The 24,730-nt window shown below is 41.0% G+C and overlaps 1 protein-coding gene across 16 annotated transcripts in view; it reads right to left on the minus strand.

Moving 5' to 3' along the window:
- FNBP1 (formin binding protein 1) overlaps positions 1 to 24,730 on the minus strand; it is a 140,593-nt gene that overhangs the window by 84,272 nt on the left and 31,591 nt on the right. For 15 of the 16 annotated variants that reach the window (XM_049711620.1, XM_049711624.1, XM_049711623.1 and 12 more), the window contains exon 2: positions 13,230 to 13,345. The exons of the other annotated variant lie outside the window; for it this stretch is intronic. In XM_049711620.1, coding sequence (XP_049567577.1) covers positions 13,230 to 13,345 — 116 coding nt within the window. The remainder of the gene's footprint in view (positions 1 to 13,229; positions 13,346 to 24,730) is intronic. 16 annotated transcript variants of the gene reach the window in all.

The raw sequence follows: 24,730 nt of genomic DNA on the forward strand, positions 1-24,730 counted from the left end.
AAAGCAACACATGAATTACTTCATGATGGCAACTGTTTACACAGCATTTACATTGTATTAGGTATTATAAGTAATCAAGAGATGCTTTAAAGTATACAGAAGGATGTGTGTAGATTATACACAAATACTATGCCATGTTATATAAGGGACCTGAGCATCTTCAGATTTTGGTATCCGAGGCGGGCGGGGGCAGGGGGTGGTATTCCTGGAACCAATCCCCCACGGATTCTGAGGGGTGACTGGATAGTGGCATTCTCAAACAAGAAAGAACTGAAGGATTATGCCACAGGCTCCTATAGGGGGAAGATAACCCTATTTTTCTTGAGGCCAACAAACAAGTAGAGAGGCTGTGGTAGAAGGAATGGTGATGAGCATAAATCTATAATTAAGACAAATTAACTGTGAGACTCATGTTACAGACTAAATTATATAACTCAATTAGGAGAGGAAGTAAAACAGGTAGATACTATTTTCTTTATGTTTCCTAGCAGTGAGTCAATTGAGCCTGTTTAAAATTACAACATGAGTTAAAGCAAAAACAAAAACAAACAAAAAACAGGAATGACACCCTACACATTTTTCATAATCTTTTTGCTAAATCTTATAAGAATTTGTTTAATATTTCAAGTTTGCTAAATCCTTCAGTTTCACATTAATAAAATCTTTTTAATTGTTCAAGTAAATTTAAATTTAATACCTTGCATATACAATATGCAACATATTTTATAAAATGACTTTTACACAGTTACCTTTCATTTACAATGAGATCCAATTTAAAAAAAAAAAAATTGACCAGGACAAGAATGGTTCATCAAGAAGAAAGTACAAACGGCTCAAATGTATAAAAACATACTCAACCTCATTCATGCTAAGAGACAAATTACCTTTCAGACGTAGCAATTTTTACTTATCAAATCGGCAAAGATAAAAAAGATGGGTAACAAGAAGCATTGAGGGTCAAGGCGAGTAGCACCGCCACGAACTCTGAAGTGGTGATAAGGGTCACAGCCTCCGAGAAGGGCAACTTGGCAAATTCTACCAGAACCAAAGTGCTACTTTTAGGAACTTATTCTCTAGATATGCTTGCCCAAGTGTATCATGCAAGGTTATCCAGTGCAACTTTGTTCAGAGTTGCAAACAACTGGAAACAACATATCCACCAATTCAATGCAACACTGTATAGTTGTAAATAGTAAAAATGAACTCTCGGAATAATTTCCAGGATGCAGAAAGGCAAGGGCACACTGAACTGCTGGGGAAGCAAGGAAGAAAACACACTTCCTTGCCTGTGTATCCATAATATCTCTCTGGAAGGATACGTAAGAGACAGATAACATTTATTGTCCCTGGGAACAGGGGTAAGAGAAGGGACACTCCACTGTAAACCATTTTGTACCTTTAGAAGTTTTAATCATATGAATTCATTACCTGGTCATAACAAATAATTTAGTTTGTTTTGGCTGCGTTGGGTCTTTGTTGCTGAGGGCAGGCTTTCTGTAGTTGCAGTGAGCGGGGGCTACTGTTCCTTGCAGTGTGCGGGCTTCTCATTGCGGTGGCTTCTCTTGTTGCAGAGCACAGGCTCTAGGGTGCATGGCCTTCAGCAGTTGTGGTGAGTGGGCTCAGTAGTTGTGGTGCACGGGCTTAGCTGCTCTGAGGCATGTGGGATCTTCCCGGACCAGGGATCGAACTCATGTCCCCTGCATTGGCAGGCATATTTTTAGCCACTGTGCCACTAGGGAAGTCCTTTTTGTTTATTTTTAAAGAAACAGTTGCTAAGGGGCAATCAATAGTTGGTTCTCTTATATAGGTCATGTAAGATGTTTTAAGATTATATTAAGGGGACTTCCCTGGTGGCACAGTGGTTAAGAAGCCACCTGCCAATGTAGGGGACATGGGTTCAAGCCCTGGTCCGGGAAGATCCCACATGCCATGGAGCAATTAAGCCTGTGCGCCACAACTACTGAGCTTGCGCTCTAGAGCCCGTGAGCCACAACTACTGAAGCCCGCGAACCTAGAGCCCATGCTCCACAACAAGAGAAGCCACCACAATGAGAAGCCCATGCACCGCAATGAAGAGTAGCCCCCACTCACCACAACTAGAGAAAGCCCGCACGCAGCAACGAAGACCCAATGCAGCCATAAATAGAAAATAAAAATTTTAAAAAAGATTATATTAAGAACTTGGGACTTTCCTGGTGGTCCAGTGGTAAAGAATCTGCCTTCCAATGCAGGGAACGTGGGTTCAATCCCTGGTCAGGGAACTAAGATCCCACAGGCCACGGGGCAACTAAGCTCCGGTGCCACAACTACTGAGCTCATGCACCTCAACTAGAGCCCGTGAGCCCAAACTACAGAGCCCACGTGCTCTAGAACCTGCGCACCACAACTACAGATTACACGCGCCCTGGAGCCTGAGCGCCACAACTAGAGAAGAGAAAACCCACACGTCACAACTAGAGAGAAGCCCACACACCACAATGAAAGATCCCGCGTGCCTCAACGAAGATCCTGCGTGCTGCAACTAAGACCCAATGCAGCCAAAAATAAATAAAATAAATAAATGTTTTTATAAAAAAAAAAGATTATATTAAGAATTTGACCCTATGCTGCCTTGAACGGATAATAACTATAGCAGGGGTCAGCAAACTTATATATAAGCATGTATATATGTATATGCTTATACATAAAAGCAAATTTATAAAGGGCCAGACAGTAAATATATTAGACCTGCAGCCCCAGGGTCACGGGGCTGCAAAAGCAGCCACGGACAATACACAGATGAATGGACGCACCTGTATTCCAGTAAAGCTTTGTGTACAAAACCAGGCAGTGATGGGTTTGGCCATGACTATGGCCAGTAGTTTGTTAACCACTGACCTACAGAAATCAAAGCCCTAATTATCATCTTCCATGTCTAAAATAAGTTAGAGTCTTTTTTCCTCTAATGCAGAAAAGAAATTATTTAACGACAGACAACTCCCCAAAGAGACCATGATGGTTTTTCAACATCATATTGATGTTTTAAGCAAGTCTTTGTTGAATATGCTCCAGTCACACTGGTCTTTCCATTCCTTGAACATGTCCCCACCTCAGGACCTTTGCACTCGCTGATTCCTTGGCCTGGAAGAACTGCTCTCAGATCTTTGCATGCCTGCTTTCTCCTTGTCTGTCAGTTCTCAAGCAATGGATTTCCCTGGCCAGTCAGGCTAAGTAAGCCTTGCCCCCCCCATCATCTTCTAATGCATCACTGGTTTTACTTATTTGCTATCGTTATTAAACTTTATTTATTACTTAAACGCTATCTTTAAATGATTTACTGCCTTGCTTATTTGCATGCAGTCTTTTTTCCATAGTGAGAAGGTGAGTCCCTCAGGCTCAGGCACTTCCTTAGTCTCATTCACTAGAGTCTCCCCCGCCCCCAACTCTGTTGACACATTATTAGTTGTTCTGTTTGTTTTTAAACCTTCATCAGCTCCCATAGGCCTGTGCAGGCACATAATTCTCCTTGAAGCAGTGCTGACCAAATATTGTAGACCTGTTCCCTGTTGATTCACTCTTTCTACAGCTATTTACTAAGCACCTATTTTATGCACTGTTCCATACTACAGGGATTCATTAGTGAACACAACGCAAAGAGCCCTCTGCCCTTGGGAGGCTTATATTCTAGCAGGGAGGGAGCAGAAGACAATGAACAACACAATATGTAAGAAAATTACATAATGTTAGAAAGTTATCAGCGCTTTGGAAAAACCAAAAAGTCCAGCAGGGAGGCAGGGAGGCCCTTACTGAGGAGGTGACATCTGAGCAAAGACTTGAAGGAGGTGAGGGAGTTGGCCACGTGGACCCTGGAGGATGGACCTCTAGGTGACAACATCTATATGAAAGGCCAATGCAGCATCCCTGGGGTGACAGCATGTCTGGCATGTACAAGATACAGCACGGAGGCCAATTCTGTTAGAGCAGAGATACGAAGGGAGAGAGAGAAAGAGGTAGTGTCTGAGAGGTAGAGAGACCCGTTCACGAAGGGCTTTATAGGACATCCACTGTAAGGATATTCGATTTACTTCGAGGGAAATGGGGAGACGTTGGTGTTTTGAATGAGGAGTGCTGTGATCTGGCTGTCTTGTGGAAAAGACGGACAGTAGGAAATAAGGGAGGAATAAGAAACCAGTTAGAAGATTCATAGTAAGCCAGGTAAGAGGTGATGGGGGCTTGGACCACAGTGCCAGCAGTGGAGGTGCTGAGAAGGGCAGGGATCCTGGATCAATCTGGAAAGCAGAGGTACCAGGACTTCCCGATGGGGGCGGGGGAGTGTGGGAGAAAGACAAAAGCCAAAGATGACTCTGGAGTTTTTGACCCAAGCAAGGAAGGATGCAGCTGCCCTCGAGCCGAGCCGGGGAGCCGCGGGGAGCCGGGCTGCGGAGATGCAGATTTTGTTGGGATTTTTGTGTTTGTTTTTTGGCTGCGTGGGGTCTTCGTTGCTGCATGCAGGCTTTCTCTAGCTGCGGCGAGTGGGGGCTACTCTTCGTTGCCGTGCACGGGCTTCTTATTGCGGTGGCTTCTCTTGTTGTGGAGCACGGGCTCTAGGCACGCAGGCTTCAGTAATTGTAGCATGCAGGCTCAGTAGTCGTGGCGCACAGGCTCAACTGCTCCACGGCATGTGGGATCTTCCTGGACCAGGGCTTGAACCCATGTCCCCTGCATTGGCAGGTGGACTCACAACCACTGCGCCACCAGGAAAGCCCCGGAAATGCAGACTTTGAGTGGATATTCTGTTTCAGACATCCAAATGGAGATTCTGAGTAACCTGTTTCTGGAGTTCAGGACAGAGATCAAGCTTGGAGACATCTGTTGCCGTAGAGATCGTACTTAAAGCCATCACCAGGAGAGTATAAATAGAGAAGGGAAGATGACGGAGGACTGGGCGCCAGGGCACATCGGGGTGAAGTGGCAGAAGGAAAGGAGGAACCGCGAAGGGGGTTGAGCAGGGCTTCTGAAGAGCTTCTGGTGAGATAGGAATGAAGCCAAGAGACTGGGGTTTCAGAGGCCAAGCAAGAAAAGTGTTTCAAGGAGGGAGCACCCACCCCTTCAAAGACGCTGAGGGGTCAAGGGTGGTGAGGACTGAGGACAGGCGACTGGGTGGGACAGGATGAAGGTCACTGGTGCCCCGAGGAGCTGTTCTGGTGCACAGGTGCAGGTGAGCTAAATAGGGAGAGGAGGGGAACTGGAGAGACATTGTTGGGAAGGTTTGCTGCAAAGGAAGGCAAAGAAATGGTGGCAGCTGGTGGGGGAAGTGAGCTCAAGAGAAGTTTTGTTTTCTTGTTTGTTTTTTAATGATGGGAGACAGTGGTACATTTTTGTGACCATGGGAATAATCCAGTAGAAAGTAAAGCCTTGATAACATAGGAGACAGAGGAAAACTAGTGGGGACAGAGCTCCAGAGTCGGAGAGATGGGGGAAGATCTAGTGTGCAAGAGGAGGGCTTGGATTCAGCCAGGAGCATCAGAGGGAGGGGGCATCCAGGTGTGGGAACAGATGCCGACAGATGGGTTACAGGGCCTGAGAGCCTGAGGGTGTTTTCCTCTATCTGCTTCAATTTTCTCAGTGAAGTAGGAAGCAAGTGGTGAGGATGGGAAGGGAGGTGTTGGGGTTTGTGGAAAGAGAAGCTATGAAAGACGCAGGCAGGTGGGAAAGCAAACCAACAAAGGGCAGGTAGTATGATTACTCATCAGCCTCAAGGGCCCGGCCCAGATCTCAGTCCAAAGGATTAGAAAACACCTCCAAAGGATTAGCAATTGTCTTGAATTGTCTTGAATTACTCATAATCTTTTTTTATCAACTTCTCCCAATAAGCACAAATTTAGATACTTTGCAGGGATGTGATGAAACAAATGTTAACATTTAAATCTCAGGAAAAGGACTTCCTAAGAGATTACCATCATAGCAGTAATACCGCTACTCTATTTCAAGTCATGAAACATGATCCAGAACAGGGTAAAACGGTCGATGGAGAGCTATTAAATGTTATCCCAAACCTATTATTGGGATTTGGAGTCTTTTCCAATAGCCTCCAATTTTGTTACCTAAATCAGCACTTCCCTCACAGAGGGGGATGAGAAAGGGCAGGGAGCCAGGTGCTTCCCAGAGGGAAAAAGAAAGCACCTTCCCTTCATGACATAGAACTGATGGAGAAATTTGCTGAGAACTGACTTAATGACATCCCATGACAAACCTCCAAAGCAAAACAAGACAGTGGATAAGGCACCAGGAAAGAAGAGAATAGGCTAAGAGAAAAAGAATACAACAAATGTAGGGAAATCCATTAGATGAGACCTTACTTCGCCTAAAGCTGTTAGGTAACCCATTTCCACATGAGAGACAACATTTTATGACAGCGCAACGTCTCAATAATCAACACAAAGCAGCTCATTCTCCATTCACACTTCCAGTTTTAAAAGCCTTAAAGCGCTAATGAGGCTGATACACATACAGGGCGCCAGAAATTCATCTGGAATAAAATTTATTTATAAAAATAAATTTACTTATTAAATTCTTATTAAGTAAATTTAAGAATAATTTATTTATTATTAAATTATTCTTAAATAAATTTATTTATTATTAAATACATTAAATAAATTATTTATAAAAATTATTTCATTGAGCAATCTGTTTTACATTTTATTTACTCAATGGAAACAAAACTTATCATCCATAAAAGTATACCACAGGTACTACCACTTAGGTGCTTATTTACAAACAACAACAACAGCCCTCTGAGAAGCCACGTTCTTTCAAAGATACGTGACATACACCTTATCCAGATGCTCTTTGGATTAAAATGAAATATTTCTAAACCAAAAGTCATCTAGACCTTTCACAATCTGTGCAAGAAATCATTGAAGGGACTTCCCTGGTGGTACAGTGGTTAAGAATCCACCTGCCAATGCAGGGGACACAGGTTCGAGCCCCGGTCCGGGAAGATCCCACATGCCGCAGAGCAACTGCGCTCTAGAGCCTGTGTGCCTATAGCCTGTGTTCCTCAACAAGAGAAGACACTACAGTGAGAAGCCCACGCACTGCAACGAAGACCCAATGCAACCAAAAATGAATAAATACACAAATAAATAAATAAATTAAAAAAAAAAGAAATCATTAAAGATTTTGCCACTTCAAGTTCAAGCTTACCAGCCACTTTTAAACATTTTACATAAAAACACAACTTTCTTGGATAATTTCATCATTGTTAAATTGTTATAAGAAGGGCCTCCACAGGACCTCTCACGTGCTGCTGGAGGGATCGTGAATCAGACAAACTGTCTGGAAAATTGTTTGACTCCATCTACTAAAGCTAAACATACACAAAGCCTATGACCCAGGAATTCCACTCCTGGGTATATACTTTATATCCCCAAATTGGAAACAAGCAATAGCCTAGTGACAGTAGACTGGACAAATGGTGATACATCCATATACCAAAATACTAAACACCAATCAAAAGAAAAGCACCACCCCATGCAACAACACAAATGAATCTCATAGACATAATGAGGAACAAAGGAAGCCAAATACAAACAGTGCATAATAAATGATTACATTTGCATAAGGTTCAAAAATAAGCATGACTAATCCAAGCTGTCAGAGATCAGGAAAGTGGTCAACCATGCGGAGGAGGGGGATGAACCAGAAAGGGCTGGGGCGATGGGGGGCCTCTGAGGCTGGGAATTTCCTGTTTCTTGACCTGGGTGCTGGTCACATAGTGGTATTCACTCTGAAAATTTCCGGGGCTTTACATTTATGATCTGTGCACTTTTCTGTATATATATTATATTTCAAAACAGTTTTCTGGGGAAAAAAAAAATGGTGCTCCAAAATTCAGCAGAATCCTTTTAAGAAACAGAGCCTAGAGGGCAGACAGCAGAAGCAAGAAGAACTACATCCTGCAGCCTGTGGAACAAAAACCACATTCACAGAAAGACAGACAAGATGAAAAGGCAGAGGGCTATGTACCAGATGAAGGAACAAGATAAAACCTCAGAAAAACAACTAAATGAAGTGGAGATAGGCAACCCTCCAGAAAAAGAATTCAGAATAATGACAGTGAAGATGATCCAGGACCTCGGAAAAAGAATGGAGGTAAAGATGGAGAAGATGCAAGAAATGTATAACAACAACAACAAAAAAGAAATGTATAACAAAGACCTAGAAGAATCAAAGAACAAACAGAGATGAACAATACAATAACTGAAATGAAAACTACACTAGAAGGAATCAATAGCAGAATAACTGAGGCAGAAGAACGGAGAAGTGACCTGGAAGACAGAATGGTGGAATTCACTGCTGCAGAACAGAATAAAGAAAAGAGAATGAAAAGAAATGAAGACAGCCTAAGAGACCTCTGGGACAACATTAAACGCAACAACATTCGCATTACAGGGGTCCCAGAAGGAGAGAGAGAGAAAGGACCAGAGAAAATATTTGAAGAGATTATAGTCGAAAACATCCCTAACATGGGAAAGGAAATAGCCACCCAAGTCCAGGAAACACAGCGAGTCCCATACAGGATAAACCCAAGGAGAAACACGCCGAGACACATAGTAATCAAATTGGAAAAAATTAAAGACAAAGAAAAATTATTGAAAGCAGCAAGGGAAAAACGACAAATAACATACAAGGGAACTCCCATAAGGTTAACAGCTGATTTCTCAGCAGAAACTCTACAAGCCAGAAAGGAGTGGCATTATATACTTCAAGTGATGAAAGGGAAGAACCTAAAACCAAGATTACTCTACCCAGCAAGGATCTCATTCAGATTCGATGGAGAAATCAAAAGCTTTACAGACAAGCAAAAGCTAAGAGAATTCAGCACCACCAAACCAGCTCTACAACAAATGCTAAAGGAACTTCTCTAAGTGGGAAACACAAGAGAAGAAAAGGACCTATAAAAACAAACCCAAAACAATTAAGAAAATGGTCATAGGAACATACATATCGATAATTACCTTAAATGTGAATGGATTAAATGCTCCAGCCAAAAGACACTGACTTGCTGAATGGATACAAAAATAAGACCCATATATATGCTGTCTACAACAGACCCACTTCAGACCTAGGGACACATACAGACTGAAAGTGAGGGGATGGAAAAAGGTATTCCATGCAAATGGAAATCAAAAGAAAGCTGGAGTAGCAATACTCATATCAGATAAAATAGACTTTAAAATAAAGAATGTTACAAGAGACAAGGAAGGACACTACATAATGATCAAAGGATCAATCCAAGAAGAAGATATAACAATTATAAATATATATGCACCCAACATAGGAGCACCTCAATACATAAGGCAACTGCTAACAGCTATAGAGGAAATTGACAGAAACACAATAGTAGTGGGGGACTTTAACACCTCACTTACGCCAATGGACAGATCATCCAAAATGAAAATAAATAGGGAAACAGAAGCTTTAAATGACACAACAGACCAGATAGATTTAATTGGTATTTATAGGACATTCCATCCAAAAACAGCAGATTACACTTTCTTCTCAAGTGCACATGGAACATTCTCCAGGATAGATCACATCTTGGGTCACAAATCAAGCCTCGGTAAATTTAAGAAAATTGAAATCATATCAAGCATCTTTTCTGACCACAATGCTATGAGATTAGAAATGAATTGCAGGGAAAAAAACATAAAAAACACAAACACATGGAGGCTAAACAATACGTTACTAAATAACCAAGAGATCATTGAAGAAATCAAAGAGGATATCAAAAAATACCTAGAGACAAATGACAATGAAAACATCATGATCCAAAACCTGTGGGATGCAGCAAAAACAGTTCTAAGAGGGAAGTTTATAGCTATACAAGCCTACCTCAAGAAACAAGAAAAATCTCAAATAAACAATCTAACCTTACACCTAAAGGAACTAGAGAAAGAAGAACAAACAAAACCCAAAGTTAGCAGAAGGAAAGAAATCATAAAGATCAGAGCAGAAATAAATGAAATAGAAACAAAGAAAACAACAGCAAAGATCAATAAAACTAAAAACTGGTTCTTTGAGAAGATAAACAAAATTGATAAACCATTAGCCAGACTCATCAAGAAAAAGAGGGAGAGGACTCAAATCAATACAATTAGAAATGAAAAAGGAGAAGTTACAACAGACACCGCAGAAATACGAAGGATTATAAGAGACTACTACAAGCAACTCTATGCCAACAAAACGGACAACCTGGACGAAATGGACAAATTCTTAGAAATGGACAACCTTCCGAGACTGAACCAGGAAGAAATAGAAAATATAAACAGACCTATCACAAGCACTGAAATTGAGACTGTCATTAAAAATCTTCCAACAAACAAAAGTCCAGGACCAGATGGCTTCACAAGTGAATTCTATCAAACATTTAGAGAAGAGCTAACACCTATCCTTCTCAAGCTCTTCCAAAAAATTGCAGAGGAAGAACACTCTCAAACTCATTCTATGAGGTCACCATCACCCTGATACCAAAACCAGACAAAGATACTACAAAACAAGAAAATTACAGTCCAATATCACTTATGAATATAGATGCAAAAATCCTCAACAAAATACTAGCAAACAGAATCCAACAACACATTAAAAGGATCATACACCATGATCAAGTGGGACTTATCCCAGGGATGCAAGGATTCTTCAATATAGGCAAATCAATCAATGTGATAAACCATATTAAAAAATTGAAGGAGAAAAACCATATAATCATCTCAATAGATGAAGAAAAAGCTTCTGACAAAATTCAACACCCATTTATGATAAAAACTCTCAAGAAAGTGGGCATAGAGGGAACCTACCTCAACATAATAAAGGCCATATACGACGAACCCACAGCAAACATCATTCTCAATGGTGAAAAACTGAAAGCATTTCCTCTAAGATCAGGAACGAGACAAGGATGTCCACTCTTACCACTCTTACTCAACATAGCTTTGGAAGTCCTAGCCACGGCAATCAGAGAAGAAAAAGAAATAAAAGGAATACAAATTGGAAAATAAGAAGTAAAACTGTCACTGTTTGCAGATGACATGATACTATACATAGAGAATCCTAAAGATGCCACCAGAAAACTACTAGAGCTAATCAATGAATTTGGTAAAGTTGCAGGATACAAAATTAATGCACAGAAATCTCTTGCATTCCTATCCACTAATGATGAAAAATCTGCAAGAGAAATTAAGGAAACACTCCCGTTTACCACTGCAACAAAAAGAATAAAATACCTAGGAATAAACCTACCTAGGGAGACAAAAGACCTGTATGCAGAAAACTATAAGACACTGATGAAAGAAATTAAAGATGATACTAACAGATGGAGAGATATACCATGTTCTTGGCTTGGAAGAATCAATATTGTGAAAATGACTATACTACCCAAAGCAATCTACAGATTCAATTCAATCCCTATCAAATTACCAATGGCATTTTTTATGGAACTAGAACAAAAAATCTTAAAATTTGTATGGAGACACAAAAGATTCCGAATAGCCAAAGCAGTCTTGAGGGAAAAAAACAGAGCTGGAGGAATCAGACTCCCTGACTTCAGACTATACTACAAAGCTACAGTAATCAAGACAATATGGTACTGGCACAAAAACAGAAACATAGATCAATGGAACAAGATAGAAAGCCCAGAGATAAACCCATGCACCTGTGGTCAACTAATCTATGACAAAGGAGGCAAGGATATACAATGGAGACAAGACAGTCTCTTCAATAAGTGGTGCTGGGAAAACTGGACAGCTACATGTAAAAGAATGAAATTAGAACACTCCCTAACACCATACACAAAGATAAACTCAAAATGGATTTGAGACCTAAATGTAAGACCAGACACTATCAAACTCTTACAGGAAAACATAGGAGGAACACTCTTTGACATAAATCACAGCAAGATCTTTTTTGATCCACCTCTTAGAATAATGGAAATAAAAACAAAAATAAACAAATGAGACCTAATGAAACTTAAAAGCTTTTGCACAGCAAAGGAAACCATAAACAAGATGGAAAGACAACCCTCAGAATGGGAGAAAATATTTGCAAATGAATCAACGGACAAAGGATTAATCTCCAAAATATATAAACAGCTCATGCACCTCAATATTAAAAAAACAAACAACCCAATCCAAAAGTGGGCAGAAGACCTAAACAGACATTTCTCCAAAGAAGACATAGAGATGGCCAAGAAGCACATGAAAAGCTGCTCAACATCACTAATTACTAGAGAAATGCAAATCAAAACTACAATGAGGTATCACGTCACACCAGTTAGAATGGGCATCATCAGAAAATCTACAAACAACAAATGCTGGAGAGGGTGTGCAGAAAAGGGAACCCTCTTGCACTGTTGGTGGGAATGTAAATTGATACAGCCACTATGGAGAATAGTATGGAGGTTCCTTAAAAAACTAAAAATAGAATTACCATATGATCCAGCAATCCCACTACCGGGCATATGCCCTGAGAAAACCATAATTCAAAAAGACACATGCACCCCAATATTCATTGCAGCCCTATTTACAATAGCCAGGTCATGGAAGCAACCTAAATGCCCATCGACAGACGAATGGATAAAGAAGTTGTGGTACATATATACAATGGACTATTACTCAGCCATAAAAAGGAATGAAATTGGGTCATTTGTTGAGACGTGGATGGATCTAGAGACTGACATACAGAGTGAAGTAAGTCAGAAAGAGAAAAACAAATATCGTATATTAACGCATGTATGTGGAACCTAGAAAAGTGGTACAGATGAACTGGTCTGCAGGGTAGAAGTTGAGACACAGATGTAGAGAACAAATGTATGGACACCAAGGGGGGAAAGCCACGGGGGGGTGGGGATGGTGGTGTGCTGAATTGGGTGACTGGGATTGACATGTATACACTGATGTGTATAAAATTGATGACCAATAAGAACCTACTGTATAAAAAAATAAATAAAATTAAATTTAAAAATTAAAAAAAAAAAGAAACAGAGCCTAAAAGCAATAACTTGGTTTATGTTTACTGTCCTCTAAAAAATAATTTTCAATATTAAAAAAAACAACTGCTTCTACTGAAATGTAAGCTTACATGAAAAGGGAAAATATTTAAAGGATTATACATTTATAGTATAAAATGAGGATATAAATTATCTTTACATCCATTCTGCAGTTAACAAACAACCTTTCTCAATATCAACTTACCTGAGTTGCTTTGCATAGCTGAGTTCAATCTCTGTCCTTTCCTTTACAAATTTGATGTATTTCTCAAGAATATCAATTCCCCACTGTGTGTGTTTTTCTAAGTTGTCAAATTGATCCTGTTAATAAAAACAAAGGGAGAGTTTGTAATCTTTCTCTGTGATTAATGTAACTTCAGTGAACAATTCTCTCAACAATAAATCAGTACGTAGAAAGCAGTTCTAACATTTTCCATGATTGTACTTGGGTGCTTTTTCACTGAGCAAATTTTAAATCAACATTACCAAATTTGGTTTGAAAACTGCCTGAGATATTGAACTCTGACCCCTCTGTTCACGTCCCCTATTCCTGTTAGAAACATGGTGTTTGGATGTATTTAATGTCCTAGAGCAAAGCGAAGTGTCTTCTGCAGATACCAAAAACTGAGAGATGAAACACACTCCCGTGTCAACTCAGTCACACTATTAGCACCGTAACTGTTATCTCTGAGTTAGCATTCAGGATAAGCTCACTGAAATTTGAGGCAAGGAAATGGCAGGGAGAAGAGTTACAAAATACTTGCTTTCTTCAAACAAATGACTCATGCGGACTTCATTCCAACATTCAACCATGCATCAAGCCTACACTATTTGCCAGGAATGGTGATTGGGGCTGGGGAACAAGAAAGAAGAGAATTATAGCCACGATGTACAGGCTGCCTCAAGATTCCTAGTCTGGAAGGGAGCGGGTAGGTATTCCAGCCACCCCTAATGCAAAGGCAGGGAGAGGCCCAGGAATCAGGGGGACCAGTCCTGCTGGAGCTCAAGGTGGGGGTAGGGCACAAGGGATGAGTGGTGGTGGGTGACGGGACTAGAGGGTCCGGGCCTGATCACCCAGGGCCTTGAATGCCGAGTTAAGGTGTCTAGACTCTCTGGTGGGCACAAGTGAGCCACTGAAGGGTTCGCAAAGGGAGTGGCACACCTAAGACACGTTTAGCATCACCAGGAACTGGATGTCAGGGGGACTGTTCAATATCCTAAGCAGAGAAACTGGGAGCAGAGGGGAGGATTTTATAGACCATGAACAAAGAATCAGCTAGTCTTAGTGACTGGATGGGGAGGCTGGAAGGGATATGCAGGAGAGGGGAGGATTCTAAGGCGACTCCTTGGTTCTGTTTCCTGTGAGTACACAGGCGGAGGGGCAGCAGTTTGGGGTGAAGTGACATGTGGAGTCAGGGACTGACATGTCCAGAAGAGAGTTGGAAACACAGATGTATTCAGGGCTCAAGGACGGAGGCCAGGGAGCTGGTAGATCTGAAATAATAGCCAAGGATCAGAACCCCAGAGTCGGCTGCAGCTCTGCACTGAATTCATAAAGAGGGCCAAACCCAGGGAGGAGAGCCCAGAAAGACCTACGAAGGTGGGGTGTTAGCACAACATTGGGGAAGAGAGAATTTGCAAAGGTGAAAGTCTGCTCATGAGAGGTAACAGTAATAGAGGATGAGGTTCTAGCCCCAGCTCTGGGACTTCGCAGAGAAAGGCCATGGAACATCTCAAGGTTTTAGTCATCCACCTACAAGATGAAGATAGAATCCCTGCCTAATTTGAGAAATCGGTCGTGAGGATCATGTAAGATGGAAAAATGCCAAGCCAAGTACAAAAACACAAAGCCACCATGTAACCCTATCCCAGGCATGTGCAATCTTATAATATACATTTTGCATCGTCCTTCAGCTTATTTTTTAGATCCAGCATCTTCAATTTTAAATCTATCATTGTGCTTTGATTCTATTTTCCATTCAAAGCAGTGCAAACTGTAACATGAGAAAATGTTCCATATACTTGACTTAGAGCAGGAGGGTAGCAGAGTCAAGACACTTTTTTTCTCAAACTTGAGAAACCCTGGGAATTCCCTGGAGGTCCACTGCTTAGGATTCTGCGCTTCCACTGCAGGGGGCATGGGTTCCATCCCTGGTCGGGGAACTAAGATCCTGCAAGCTACACAAGAGAAACCCTCTTCTGAAGAAAAATAATTTCCTCAACCTTACTCCCGCCCAGGCCCACAGAACAGTTTGAGAAACCTCAACTTAAGAAATTCAGGGGCTTCCCTGGTGGCGCAGTGGTTGAGAGTCTGCCTGCCGATGCAGGCGACACGGGTTCGTGCCCCCGTCCGGGAAGATCCCACATGCCGCAGAGCGGCTGGGCCCCTGAGCCATGGCCGCTGAGCCTGCGCGTCCGGAGCCTGTTGCTCCGCAACGGGAGAGGCCACAGCAGTGAGAGGCCCGCGTACCGCAAAAAAAAAAAAAAAAAGAAAAAGAAAAGAAATTCAGGCTTTCTTTTACAAGAATATTTTCTAATTGAAAGTAATCACTGTACAATGTTTACCTTTATACCTAATAATTTCTAATATTATCATAAAAATCAGAGACCATTTAAGATTTTCATTGATTCTTGGTCCTCAATAACATATTCCACAAACTCTGAGATTTCATTTCAAGAAACACTGCTCAAGAATGTTATTTATTTATGTTACCTATAAGGTCAAGGGTTGTCAGGCAAATTTATAGTGTAAACAAGACTGTAGATCTCTTTAAACTACTTGAGAGTGCAAATATACAAACAGTTCAAGTAATGATTACAATCATTCCTAGTTAATTAGAGCAATTCTTCTTTAAAGCTCTCTGCTAATCAGTAACCCTTTGTTAATATAGTTTCATATTGACCTTATTTATTTAAAATTCCTTTTCACACACTTCCCTCCATTTGAGAGCCCTCTCTCTGTATAATTTCCTATCTCCAGAGCCTTATTATTTTTAGCAGTTATAGATGTTTATAGATGTTATAAACATCTATAGATGTTTATAGATGTTTCCTTGAAGACTTACTAAGATAGTCTGCTCTTAGATTTCACCCTTGTCCTGCTAACAACCTAAGTTCATATTTTTCCTTATTATATTACTTTGCAATTCTTTTTAGCCCTAATATGTATAATATAAAGCAACAGCTTTTGAGATCAAAACACTTTTTTAAAAAAATCTACATTTGAATTGAGTCCACCTTAAAAATTACAGGCCTCAAACCAACAATATGTTTCCAATAAAGTTATCTGTATTCAAGAACATTCTGCAAGCTATAATAAAGCACTTACTAAAATAACAGGGTCCAAGTGAGATAGAAGATATTAATAATAAAAAACCTGACTCAGTAACACATAAACTAGTACTTGCTTGTGAATATAGCATAGTTCTTTTTTATGCTACATTAAAACATCTCCAATGACGCCAGACTCTACTGCTGCTGTCACATGGATGGCCACAACATGGACTTTCTTGACAGCAGCTACGAGAAAATTCAAAACAGATGAAAAACTAATCATCAACCCACTTACATTCTTGACTAAAATGTGGAAAACTTAATGGAAAAAAACCTCCAAATCTTAAAAAGACTCTTTTGTAAGCAAATATTTTAAGTGGTGTTTTTAAAAATAGCCTTTGCTACTTTGGGGATGGTACCATTATCAAAAATGAGTCCTATCCATTATCTGTGAATTATACCTCAATTAAAGACAGGGAGGGAGGGAGGAATGGAGAGGGAGAGAAAGAGAGAGAGAAATGCATCCCTTCCTGTTTAATGTCACATGATGACACTTTTGAAGACTCCTTTGCCCTCTTAAAAATCATTGAGGAGGGCTTCCCTGGTGGCGCAGTGGTTAAGAATTCACCTGCCAATGCAGGGGACACGGGTTCGAGCCCTGGTCCGGGAAGATCCCACATGCTGCGGAGCAACTAAGCCCGTGTGCCACAACTACTGAGCCTGTGCTCTAGAGCCCACGCGCTACAACTCCTGAGCCCACAAGCCACAACTACTGAAGCCCGCGTGCCTAGAGCCCATGCTCCACAACAAGAAAAGCCACCACAATGAGAAGCCCATGCAACACAACAAAGAGTAGCCCTCACTCGCCGCAACTAGAGACCGCGCATAGCAACGAAGACTCAACGCAGCCATAAATAAATAAATAAATTAATTAATTAAAAAAAAAATCGTTGAGGACCCCAAAGAGCTTTTGTTTACCTGGTTTATAGCTATCAATATTTACTCTATCAGAAATTAAAAACTAAAAGATTTTTTAAATACCTATCAATTCATTTAAAAAGACAATAATAAATCCATTATATATTAATGTAACTAGCATATACATATTTTTTTAATTTTTTGTTTATTTTTAGGAACTTTACTTTCCAAAACAAAACAAAAAGAAAATGAGAAGAATGGCACTGTTTTACATTTCTGTAAATCTCTTTAATGTCTGGTTTAATAGAAGACAGCTGGATTCTCATATTCTTTTACATTTAGTCTGTTATGAGTCTTTACTTTGGTGGAAGTACATCAAAAAAATACAACTTCACACAGATATGTAGTTAGAAAACGGAGGAGTATTTCAATGCCTTTTCTAGGTAATTGCAGATGTTCTTATTTGACACCACACCCAAACTTAACAAATAGTAGTTTCTTAAAGGCTAGCTGCAATGTGAAATCTGAAACCATGGCAATGAATTTTTCATACTGGTTACAATAAAATGCACTAGTCTGTCTTGCACTTTGAATGGATCTTTCACCTATGCGTGAATGCATTATGCATTGGTCATTTGGAAAATATTATTTCACTGATATATGCAGATCTTCCAAGTGTTGACACATTTCCGTATAAAATATTTTAAAATTCCATGTTTATTTCACTACCTATCTTATCTGATGAGTCTTTAAATATTTGGAAACTGTCAAGCTCACAGTGCCATGTACACATTTTCCAAAATTCTAATTTCCACTTAAAAGCTGGAATTTTATCGTTGGCAACAAACGTTGTCAGTTGTTTCCTTGAGGTGACAGGCTCACTTCATTCATTTTTGAGAAAATGTTTGACAAATGCTCAAGTGTTTGTCTGTCGATCGTTCTTTGAAGTAAAAATGGTGTCCTATGATAAAAGCGGCTAGACCAGCTCAAAACAATCACTTAAGTATTTTGGTTTAAGCATACTTCCTGTCTGTCTTGTCACACACAGTATTAAAAAGATGTATGGTGTATATTCAAAGGTTGAGATTTAATAAAATTAATCATCTTTACTGTTTCATCAAGGACATTTAAAAATAAAACTGATTTTTTTTTTTAACAACTAATGGTGAAGAATTCAGTAACTTCTACTGCAGTTTGGAGCCACCACCCTGATTCCTGCTAAGGCACCAGCCATCTTAACCACCACTGCTTTTGTACCATCAGTAAAAATGCCAACACAGTGAAAAAGACAATGTCTTACTATCATTATGAAAATAGGTTTGACCTCATGGACTCCATCAGAGGGTTTCTGGAACCTCCAGAGGTCCAGGGACCACACTTTAGGAACCACTGTCATATGACACATACTCTAAAATTTCTACTTGAAAGCTTCATATTGCCAAAGATGAAGAAAGTCAGATAATGTATGAGCTAATGGAAAATGTTTAATTTATAAGAGCATACTATATATACACTCAACAAGTAACTCCAAAATTGCCAAAAGGACTGCAAATGGATGTGTCCAAGTAGCTGGTTACAACCTGACAGGTACCTTTCCAGAATCTCCCCCCTCCCCCACAGTCTCCTCTTGAATTCTCATTGCTCCCTGAATTCCAACCAACCAAAGGCTCCTGCCAGGAGCTTTCAGCTGTAAGGGGCTGAGTAAGCTGAAGAGACAAATGAGTTGCAACTGTATTAATCAGCATACAATTGCTGTATTATTTTTCAGGTGTGGTTTTCTGTCCTAGACTGTGACTAAGCTCCTTTATACACTGAAGATTGAACCGAAATAAGCATGAACTCTGGCATTTGTTTGGCTCATTATATCTTCATCAGTTCCTAAAAAATCATGAAGCTGGGACTTCCCTGGTGGCACAGTGGTTAAGAATCCGCCTGCCAGTGCAGGGGACACTGGTTAGATCCCTGGTCCAGGAAGATCCCACATGCCACGGAGCAACTAAGCCCGTGCACCACAACTACTGAGCCCGCGTGCCACAACTACTGAAGCCCATGCGCCTAGAGTCCGTGCTCAGCAACAAGAGAAGCCACCGCAAAGAGAAGCCCTTGCACTACAATGAAGAGTAGCCCCTGCTCACTGCAACTAGAGAAAGCCCACACGCAGCAACAAAGACCCAATGAAGCCAAAATAAAATAATAAATAAATTTATTTTTTAAAAAAATCATGAAGCTGAATACAAACAAATTTTGCATTCCTATATATCTACAATATAAACCCATCAGTCAGGGTTGAGACTGGTCTCTGTAGGTCAGCATACAATGATTATTCTTGCTTATTTAGGAAGACTTCTGAAATCTGATTTTTTTTTTCAAATGATGCAAAAGAACTAACACAGGAACTACATGCACAAAAGCTATTTACTTTAAGATGAGGAGACCAAATCAGCCACAAGGAAGTTTTCTCCAAAGTGTAGGTCAATTTTTAACACAATACTTCCTGTAATCAAAAAGTATTCTAGGGACTTCCCTGGTGGCACAGTGGTTCATACTCTGTGCTCCCAATGCAGGGGGCCTGGGTTCGATCCCTGGTCAGGGAACTAGATCCCACATGCATGCCACAACTGAGAGCCCGCCTGCCACAACTAAGGAGCCCGCCTGCTGCAACTAAGACCCAGCACAACCAAATAAATAAAGTATGCTAAACAGATACATTCAAAATCCCTGGAAAAAGCCAATCTAGTAAGAAACTAAGTTGCTAAAGTTACCTCTGTGTAAATGGCTCAGACTCAGAGGAAGGGTATACTGAGGGTAGCTCTCCTCCACTTAAATCCGTCCCTCTGCAGCAAGTTACTCAGGGAAGGGAATTATCCCCACCATATCACTGGGGCACTTCCATCTGTGCTATCAAACCACCATGTTAGGATACTCTAATTCTGTAAAAATCCACCTTCCTAAGGACTTGGGCACTTTATAAAGTGGCAGACCTTAAATGGCTCCATTTCAACAGAATCGCTTGGAATGTAATTACCGGTGTTGGCTTCCTCTTCTCTTTGAGGGAAGAGTGTCAGAAGGAATTTGAAGAAGAATAGATACAGGTATATGTATAACTGAATCACTTTGCTGTACACCTGAAACTAACACAACATTGTTAATCAACTATACTTCAATATAAAATAAAAATTAAAAAATAAGAGTGTCAGAAGGCATAGATTTATCCTCAGTAAATGTAACAAAACCTCCATTCAAAGTGTTTTTAGGGAAGTCCCTGGTGGTGCAGTCAGTGGGTAAGACTCCACACTCCCAATGCAGGGGCCTCAGGTTCAATCCCTGGTCAGGGAACGAGATCCCATATGCATGCCGCAACTAAGAGTTTGCATGCCACAACTAAGGAGCCCACGTGCTGCAACTAAGACCCGGTGCAACCAAATAAATTAAAAAAAAAATGTTTTAAGGGCTTCCCTCGTGGCGCAGTGGTTGAGAGTCCGCCTGCCGATGCAGGGGACACGGGTTCGTGCCCCAGGCCGGGAGGATCCCACATGCCGCGGAGCGGCTGGGCCCGTGAGCCATGGCCGCTGAGCCTGCGCGTCCGGAGCCTGTGCTCCGCAACGGGAGAGGCCGCAACAGTGAGGCCCGCGTACCGCAAAAAAAAAAAAAAAAAAAAAAAAAAGTTTTAAAAAATCCATTTGAGTCTGAATAGTCAAGTGGCTGCATCTACAGGAACAAAAAAAGTTTTATAAAACTTTATAAACAAGGGACCTCCCTGGTGGTCCAGTGGTTAAGAATCCACCTTCCGATGAAGGGGACACGGTCCGATCCCTGGTCAGGGAATGAAGATCCCACATGCCGCAGGGCAACTAAGCCCTCGCACCGCAACTACTGAGCCCGCGCACCACAACTAGCAAGACACCCGTGCGCCACAGTGAAGATCCCATGTGCTGCAACTAAGACCCGACGCAGCCAAATTAATTAATTTTTAAAAACTTAATAAACAAAAATGTGTCATCCCAAATAGCACCTGCAAGTCTATTTCTTGAATGTTTAACAAAGACTTCAATTCATTTTCACGCACAAAAGAAGACTTGTCCTCATACATTACATTAAAAGCAGAAATACCCCCAAATATAGGTTCAACATGAAAGTTGCAAACCTTAAAAGGGATGAAAAACCATTACCCAAAGTGACTTCAATGTTTGACCAAAGTAGATAAAATGTGAAAGGCAGCATTAGAGCGTTTCTTTCAAGCAGCCAGAAATCCTTGTGTTTTGGCAATACAAGTAGAGGCAGATTCTGTCAAACCATATACACAATACATCTACTGATTCTGAAACGGGTCCTGTGAATTAGTGTGGTGTGCGCCTTGGGTTGAAAATGCCTACTCAAGCAAGAGCCTGTGACATAATTGACAAAATAGGGGCTCTGATATCATAGGGTCATGGCTGGACAGTCAAGTTAGTACAATGGATTTTAATTAGGAAGGGAATGCACGCAAAATGAAAGGTTTTCCTGAACTCAGAATCTCTTTAAAAAGCAAGTCTACAACATGTCATAAAAATGGGTATACAAATTCAGGTATATTTGCTGTAACGAGTCACCATCGAACACTCTTTCTGTTGCGAAAATGAAAATACTAAAGAATTAGTCCATGTTCATGGTTCTTTCCAGCCATTGCATTGGAAACATGAGAGGTAAGGACATATACAAACACAAGATGAAAATACATGTATGAGTCAAAAAAAAAAACAACTTTCGCTGAAGTCTGAGGCAACAGCATATGGATGAAGTTAGCGACATGAAGAATGTGGAAAGGCGTACAGAACATGAAAAGCTGCATTTTGGAATTTTTCTAACGATAATTATATTGTGTAAAAAGGGCAATAAAGAGGCTAATGTGGGATGTACAACAAATGAGAGGCCCCAGAAAGCAGAAGACTTGGGGCTAATGAATGTGGGGCGCCCTCAGCCAAACGTGATGCGATTTTACATTGCATCCTGAAATGAAAAGAGAAGGTAACAACTATAACATGGAGAAAAAGCACCAGAATTTTGACTCTCCCAGAGTCCAAGCAGATGAGATTTGGAGGGGAAATTGCTATGGAACGTATTCCTTTAAGAAGCCACAATGGGGACTTCCCTGGTGGCGCAGTGGTTAAGAATCTGCCTGTCAATACAGGGGACACGGGTTTGAGCCCTGGTCCAGGAAGATCCCACATGCTGCGGAGCAACTAAGCCCGTGTGTCACAACTACTGAGCCTGCGCTCTAGAGTCCGTGAGCCACAACTACGCAGCCCGAGTGCCACAACTACTGAAGCCCACGTGCCTAGAGCCCGTGCTCCACAACAAGAGAAGCCACCGCAATGAGAAGTCTACACACTGCAACAAAGAGTAGCCCCCGCTTGCTGCAACTAGAGAAAGCCTGCGCACAGCAACGAAGACCCAACGCAGTCAAAAATCGATAAAGTAAAATTAAAAAAAAAAAAAAAAAAAAAAAAAGAAACCACAATGAGCTTCTGGTCTATTTCAATGTTCTTAGAACACCTTAGTCACTTTCCACCCCCATCTCTGCTCCTTTGGATACAGTAAAAGCAACAAACAAACATCTGTAACTGCCCCAAACAGACTGAGTGAAAGAGACTGCAAAGAATAAGATTTTCAAGGAAAAAATATTTCAAAGAGCGCTTACTTTCTTTCATTAAAACAAACAAACCCACTAACTTTGTAAATGATACTTTTAACAGTATTTTTCCAGATAGGCATTATCAAATATCTTAAGCAGAGGAGGCGAAGAATTAAGGATGATGGGGTCAGGGGGGAGGGATAAATTAGGGAGTTTTGGATTAACAGATACACACTACTGTATATAAAGTAGATAAACAACAAGGACCTACTGTATAGCACAGGGAACTCTACTCAGTACTCCATAATGATGTATATGGGAAAAGAATCTAAAAAAGAGTGGATATATGTACATGTACAACTGATTCACTTTGCTGTACAACTGATTCACTTTGCTGTACACCTGAAACACAACATTGTAAATCAACTATACTTCAAAGAAAGAAAGAAAGAAAAAAGGATGATGAAGCTATAAAAACTAGCTTCAGAAAGCTGGGTCTAGCTTGTAAGTAGTGGGCTGAATCAATGCTAACTGAAGATAGAAACTAGTCAGAGAACAAGGTCTTGCTCTTTATAAGAAAAAACGCTCTGTCTCATTGTGACGGCACACAAGAGGGGCTTTGCTTAGTCAACTCACGACTGTAAGATGAACATCTGTAACACAAACACCCAGAATCGTTACTGTCTGGCTTCAACCTGGCACGGAATCTCCTCATTCATTTCCTGGTTTCTGTGCATCAGCTTGGAACATTGAAGGTTGGCTACATATGAACTGGTTCCTTTCCCGAGCCTGCTCCATCAGCAGGTGCAAGAGTTCAGTTCCCTTCCCCTCCCCCAGCTGTCCAGCATTCCTCTGAGCCCTGGAGAACTCACTGTACCTCTCAAACAGCCCACACTGGCCTCCATGGGTGATTCTCTCCTCCAGGAAGCATGTTCAAGACCAACCCAAGGGCAGAAGAAAAGAAGAAGAGGAAGAGGAGGAAACCACACTCTAAATACCAGGAAGAACTTTGAAGGCAGTCCAAAGACTAATGAAGAGCAAATTAATTAATGAAGAGCAAGTAAATTTTTAATGAAAAGGAAAAGCCAGATTTTAGAAGTCTGACTTATTTCTAAACTCTATAAAAATATTTCCAGGTGTGTGTGGGGTGTTGGGCAAAATATTATAGAAATATCACAGGGAAAAATTTTTTTAAGCCCTGGCACCTGAAACTTAGTTAACGTCGATGAAAAAGATTATCTAAACACTTAGCAATTTACTCACTTCCAATTTTAAGTGAAGAAGGTTAAGCAAATACAGGCTGTCCCTTTCAAAGACAGGGGATACGAAGTCTCAATCCCGCTGCCACAACCCAGCATCTGACCCAAAGTACCCACATGACAGGCTAGCTTGGACCCATCAGAAAGTCTCTGGAAATAGGTGCTGGAGGTAAGAGGTGAAAATTGTTCCTGTGAGAAGTTAGAGAAAAAAACGTGAGTCTGCAGAGACGGAGAATAAAGCAGAGATGCCAGACAACATTACTCTGGGCATTCAAAATGGGTGTATGGCGAGCTTTCCACTGGCTGACTCAAGTCCTTTGGGAGACTGGCCTGTTCTTCCAGCCCCTGGTTCTGTAAGATATCCCTTGGAACAGACCCTCTTGGCTGGCAACGAAGCAGTTGCCTGCTCCCCGTTCTGTGGGTCGAGCAGCTCTCCTGATACAAGATCACTTTTCCCATCTCCCTTGCAGCTAGGACATGAACATGTGACATCACCCTGGCTAGTGAGGTGTATGGGATATCTACAGGTGGCTTCTGAGAAAGACTATCCTCCCTATTAAACTCCTCCCCTTCTTAACTTGACTTGGTCATAGCTGCCTGTGGTGCTTGGGACTGCACCCTCTCTCCCCGATTTGCCCAGCTGCC

Source organism: Orcinus orca, chromosome 6 (assembly GCF_937001465.1).
Source record: "Orcinus orca chromosome 6, mOrcOrc1.1, whole genome shotgun sequence".
Classification (NCBI taxonomy): domain Eukaryota; kingdom Metazoa; phylum Chordata; class Mammalia; order Artiodactyla; family Delphinidae; genus Orcinus; species Orcinus orca.